At 42.6% G+C, this 6,494-nt stretch overlaps 1 protein-coding gene across 1 annotated transcript; it reads left to right on the top strand.

Moving 5' to 3' along the window:
• Positions 1–329: 329 nt before the first annotated feature.
• Positions 330–1,672, top strand: ato (atonal). The gene has a single exon (XM_017181318.3). The coding sequence runs from the start codon at positions 601–603 to the stop codon at positions 1,570–1,572; it is 972 nt and encodes a 323-aa protein (XP_017036807.1). The 5' UTR covers positions 330–600; the 3' UTR covers positions 1,573–1,672.
• Positions 1,673–6,494: the final 4,822 nt, after the last annotated feature.

The following is a 6,494-nucleotide window of genomic DNA, read 5'->3' as shown; positions in this document are numbered from 1 at the left end:
GGCTTTAGATGTACGTTGAATGATAAGTAGCAGGAAAAGACCAATTCTTATCTTACCAAATCTTGTATTTTACCAAGGAGATTAAAGTTGAATAAAATGAAAAAATTATATAAATTTATAAACTTTTATAAATACATAAAAAACTAATATATTTAAAGATAAACAAATAAATATGGTACAATTTAAAAGGTTTTTTTTTCTTACTTTATTTTAATTTTTAATCTTGTGCTAAATAAATGTATGTATATTATTTTTATAATAAATAAAATCTACTTTGTCTAGCAATTCGCCATTTTAAGCGCAGTGTCCCGAGCAAAATAAGTAAAATATACTCAGAATCCCTCAGCTCTGGAGCTCACAACTCACCACCAACTGCCATTGGCTGGCTAGCTCGGGCGGCACGTGCTGTGCTCTCTCGTGGGAACCCGTTTACCTGTGCCCCGACCCTGTTCCCTGGTCCCATGCCCTACCTGCCCGGTCGTGGTGGCTTCTCCCGGGTATAAATAGGGCTGAAAGGACGAGAGACCAGCCAGAAACCAGCCAGCAACCGCAGCGTCCGTTTACCTTCGACCAGCAGACCAGCACACAGCATCCTTCGCCATGTCATCCAGTGAGATCTATCGCTACTACTACAAGACCTCCGAGGACTTGCAGGGCTTCAAGACGGCGGCCACCGAGCCGTACTTCAACCCCATGGCCGCCTACAATCCCGGCGTGGTGAGCCACTACCAATTCAACTGCAACTCGCTGGCCAGCAGCAGCAACTACCTGTCGGCCAACGGATTCATTAGCTTCGAGCAGGCCAGCTCCGATGGCTGGATCTCCTCGTCCTCGCCGGCCAGCCACCGGTCCGAGAGTCCCGAGTATGTGGATCTCAATACCATGTACAATGGTGGCTGCAACATGCAACCCCAGCAGCAGCAGTATGGACTGATCCTGGAGCAGGGAGTGGTTCCTACAGCAGCAGCAGTTCAAGGACCACCGGCTGTTACCACTCCGCCGGCTGTGGAGGCAATGGGCTCCTCTAATGTGGGCACTTGCAAGACTGTGCCCGCTCCAGTTGCTGCCGTCCCTAAACCCAAGCGCTCCTACTCCAAGAAGAACCAGCAAGTGGCGGCCACTTCGCCTGCCTCTACCTCAGCCGCCGCCTCGTCAGAAACCACAGCCACAATGAACCTCTACACCGACGAGTTCCAGAACTTTGACTTCGACAACTCCGCCCTGTTCGATGACAGCGTCGAGGACGATGACGATCTGATGCTCTTCGGCAGCGGCGGCGAGGATTTCGATGGCAACGATGGCTCCTTCGACCTGGCCGATGGAGAGGGTGATGCCGCCGCAGCGGGTTCCGGCAAGAAGAGGCGTGGCAAGCAGATCACTCCGGTGGTCAAGCGGAAGCGCCGCCTGGCCGCCAACGCCCGAGAGCGTCGTCGGATGCAGAACCTCAATCAGGCCTTCGACCGACTCAGGCAGTACCTTCCCTGCCTGGGCAACGACCGCCAGTTGTCCAAGCACGAGACCCTGCAGATGGCCCAGACCTACATCTCTGCCCTGGGGGATCTGCTGCGATAAGGAGCCTTGTTTGGAGCCCGCCCAATGTTGTACCTTTCCTGTAAATATAGCTTGGAGCCCAGTAGTGAATTACCACTTAAGTATTATGCCGTTTATTGTTTAGTTAATTAGCCTAAATGGAAGACAATGATTACAGTACTAAGGAGGACAAAATAAAATTTAAAATATTAAAAATTATAGCTTGGTTTATTCTATTTGGATAATTAACTTTTTAGATTCGAAGAATTCTTTAAATTCTAGGTTCCTTTGAAAGGAAGTCTTCCCCAAAATTTTGGATTTTCTAGGTAATAGTTAAGCATTCTATACTATTCCAGGACATTATAATTTCCGTCAAAAATAAGTTAGGCTGCGAAGGAGTCATTTCCGACCCTATAAATCGTATATATTCTTCATCAGCATCAACAGGCGAGTCTTTTAGCCATATCTGGAAGAAACAAAAAAATTAACCAAATTTTTTTAAATTTTATAAGGGGTTACATCGTTAAAATTGTCAAAAATCAACGAAAATTTTAATTTTAAAATAAATTACATTTTGCTTGCAGATTTATTAGCCTTCTGAAAACTAACACAAAAATGCGTTCCGAATTGAATTTAATGAATTTTTGGCTTAGTTATGGTCATTTAAGTTTAAATTTTAACACAAGTTATGGTATAAAATTCTGCATATATATTTTAATTGTTATACCCTTTGAGGTTATTATAATTTCAGCTGGAAGCTAGTAAAGCAGTAAAGGTGTCATTTCCGCCTTATAAATCATATAAATTATAAAATTCTAGGAATAAGCATTAAAAGGAACTGCAATATGCAAATCCATATATAAATCCGGTCGCAAATTAAATTATATATATAATTTTTACCTTTGAAATTGCTGGTTTTTGTAATAATTAAAGTGTTTCCTTCTATACATCCCTGTTATACTTGAACAAATAGAAATCATTATATATGTATATTATTCCATATGTATTATTATCTAACTTATAACTAGTTCTATACTCTAAAATACTAATAATAAATCCCCAAAAAAACACTAAAATTATATTAAATTTCCCCAAGATATGCCCAGTTAACTGAAGCCACTCAAATCTTCTCAAATCCAAAGATTTTAACTTCTTTTGCCCCTCAGCATCCACACACACTGCTATCGGACGAGGGCATCAATTCTCACACAGTTTTTGAGGGTTTAGCGTCTCGCGCCCAGCGATTCGAACTTTAGTATTATTATATGGGGGAAGGTGATCGATTTGGCGCTTTGCGATCAATTTGTAGACAGTTCGACAAAATTAGGGCCGCCAGAAAACAAATACGAGCAGAGAGCGATCCCCGAACGCGGAGCGGAGCCGAGTATTGTGCCAATAATTACACGGCACGGTGCGCCGGAGTGTAGCTGCCAAATTAAGTTAAGTGTTGGGCCGATCTCCTTTCAACAGTCGCAGGTCGCCAGTCGCAAGTCCGAATCGCATGCAATGTCCGTCCTTTTCACTTTAAAGTCCTCCCGGACTGGCCAAGTCCCGAAAATCAAGCGCCGCCACTCACCAAATCGTTTAAGGCGAAGTTCGATCCTCGATCGTTGCTGGTGGATAACTTAGCGGCTTAAGACCTTTAAGCTGAAGCTTACACAGGGAGAAAGGGTCGACTGGAGTTTGTTCATCACAAAAGGGGCAAAATATATTTTAATGAAAGAAAAATAAATACAACATTTTGTATGGGTTTATTCGTCATATTTATTAACATCACAGATAGTTGAATTGTTGACTTATAATTTCAAATACTTTTTCTCAGTGCACCAATTCATTCAGCAGAAAGCGGATCAGTTGCTGGATCCCAGTCCATCGTCGGTCAGTCAATCATTCGGAAGATTCGAAACCAATTTGTTGATAGCGACAGCGACTGCTGACGATCGACTGACTCCCGCATGGGAATTGGAGCGAATCGGAGGCGGTGGATGGGGGCTGGGGCTCAGGATGAGGGGCGTGGCAGCGACCGGATTTCGTGGGCCGTCTCTGTTTGTTTTATAAAATCCATTTTCGGGCGTCACCGCTAAAGCTCACTGGGATTTCGGAGCTTATAATCAAAAGGAAATTCACATAATTAGTTACGCGGCACCGCGGCATCGACAGCGGCTTCGTTAAATTGTTAATGACTTAATTTAGTGGTCGTGCGAGATGCGGGCGGATCCTCGATTTCTGAACTCCGATCCAGGCAATTATATATTTGTATACCCGCGCGATATCCTGCCGATGTCCCTTGCAGAGAGTGTCGCTCTTGTTAGCGACAATTTACGGCTTTGAACGCTTCCGCACAAAGCGCTGCCGTCAATTTGTCAATTACACAAATTGTTTGGGTCTCCGCCGTCGTCTCCCCCGAAAACAACAACAAAAGATCCCGAACCGGGGTCCCAGGCTCTTCCTGCCGGCATCCTAAGGAGCTACTGCCTGCCACCTGCATGCAGCTGCACAGATTCGGATTGGGATTGGGATTCGGCTTCCAAAATGCAACTGCCCCTGCCAATACAATTAGTTAGAACTCATGAATGGGGCAACTGTGGACCCCAGTCGTCTTTTGCTTTTCAGATTTTCAGCTTTCGGCTTTTAACTTTTGGTCGCCGACACAGCGGCAGCAAAGCGGAGTACACAGAGAGAGTGGAAGGTGTATTTAAATATTGAAATAAATTGTTGAGAATATTAATAAAACCGCATAATTGGTTACACTTAATTTATCATAAAAAAACTCGCTTAATTAATTATTATGTAGCCTTTACCAAATTGTACTATTTAAATTTGCAGTTAGGTTATCGTTATTTTAGCCCTGTGTAGCCGCAGGAGCTACATCCAGCGGACACGGCGGGCACACAAAGATCGCAACAGGAGGACCAGCGGGAGCAGAAGCAGAAGCAGGAGCAGTCGCAGCAGCCACTTGCATGTCTTTGTCAATTTATAGACAGCTTGCCTGAGCATTATTAACACGTATTATTATGCATTCGATGTCCGGTTTTTGGGGTGCGTCGCCCTTGTGGGTTTTGCTGTTCCTTATTTTTTATTTCAGTTTTTTTTCAGAAGGGGAAGAATACACACGAGTAAATGTCTGAAAATTTGTCATGTCGATAATTGGCGATCTTTATTTTGAGGTTTTTGAGGTTTATTTGTAGCTGCAGCGTCTCCATCTGCAAGTGCGAGTTAAGTAAGTTAATGAGCTTTAACACCATCAATTTGTCACTTCTTGTTAGTGTCGCCAAGGGCCAGAATCAGAGGATCGGCTATTGTCGAAATCCCGACTTTTGAAGCTCCGAAGTTCATTGGTTGCCGCCTGAATAATCGGTCTTTAAGGCTGATTTGTGGTGGTTAATAAATGGTGCACAATCGGTACCAATTGAAGTTTAAGGGATCAGTAATATATCCTTCCATGCTTATAAACTATATTTCTTTTGGTTTTAAGAAATTTAGATTTCCTTTTGATTTTCTTGATATTTTATAACTTGTTTACTTTTAATTTTTTTAAATTTTAAGAGGCCAACAGGTAGCTCTCTGGCAACCTATTGTAACTCTGAAAATTGTCTAATTGCGTTTGTATTTTCCAATTATTTTTATATATTTTCCTTTTTTAAGGCATCCTTTTTTGGTTTTTTGTTGTTTCCAATCAATGGGATTTTCTCATGCCATTTTAGGGCACTTTTCCATCAATTTTTGAGGTCTAACCGCAAGCAGTTCTTACTTTGTATCTTTTTTTTCCTATTTCAAGTGCAGTTTCCGTTTCCGCCGCTTGTTTGTTTTGGCATATTGTTGTGTGAACATTTTGCGCTGATCCTTTAATTGTTGCGCAACTCCAGGTAAATCAGGAATAGAAGATTTATGCCCAGTCTGGGCAGGCACCTTTCTCCCAAGTGCAAGTCGCGTGTACTCTGTGTGTGTGGGCAGCGGCTTGGTTTTGGCCGAGTCCAAGCCCAGGGTCCAGGCCAAATGAATGCAATTATTAAGTCATAAAACGGACAGCGTAAAATGCCCAAAGTCTGTAATTAGCGACACCAAATCACGTCGAACACGCCCCTTCTTCTGTTTTTTTCCTTTTCTCAGCCCATTAAAAGGCTTTGTGTGCGGTCCGCGGAGAAAGGAAAGGATAGGGATTAACTGTTAGGCGGAGGAAGGAAGAGAAAGGCTGGGAGACGGGCGCCAAAGAAGGACTCTATTAAAGGTCACCCGCGTTTGTTTGTTTAGGGAAGTTCCTGGCCCACACGCGGCAATTAGTCAAACGATTCGCCACGCATCGTCTTCCATCAATCAATCCTTCGCCGAGACCCGGATCCGATTACCCAGCAAGAACCAGATCGAGATCAGGCTCATCATTATCGTCGGGAGCACAGTAACAAAGTTAACCGTTAACCATTTTTTGACTAATAATTCGCACGGCCACAAAACGGTCCAAAAATCTGAGCCTCACTCTCTGGGTAACTCAATTAGCCACACAGATCGGCTCAGTTGACTGGCTTTCGGTTTCCAATAAACCCATCCAAGTAGGTGGGCATTCTCCACATATATACATATATATATAAATATATACAGCTGTGTTCACGGAAATAGCAGTGCGACAGACGAACAACTTCAAAACGTTTTTTTGTACATATTCCTTTTTGCAAGCTGATCTATTGCACATTGTTTTTGTAAAATGGAACATAAAGATAAGAATCAAGAAAAAATTCCGTTAGATTTGCTCTATTTTTATGTTTTATTGATATTTTTTCACATATGCAGCTCGTTTTGGCCGATCACTGAAATAGCAGTATTTAATTTTCTTTCGCAAAAAGTGCCGAAATTTCTTTTAATTTTGTAAAAAATAACTTTAATTAAGGTCGTTATTATAGTTTATACTATAATACACCTTTACAACGCAAAATAAAATTATTTTAGTGGGCGCAGGACCTCACTGCTCC

The sequence above is a fragment of the Drosophila kikkawai genome, chromosome 3R (genome assembly GCF_030179895.1).
Source record: "Drosophila kikkawai strain 14028-0561.14 chromosome 3R, DkikHiC1v2, whole genome shotgun sequence".
NCBI classification, from domain to species: Eukaryota; Metazoa; Arthropoda; class Insecta; order Diptera; family Drosophilidae; genus Drosophila; species Drosophila kikkawai.
The sequence above is the reverse complement of the archived record's forward strand: the minus strand, read 5'-3'. Positions and strand labels throughout refer to the sequence as shown.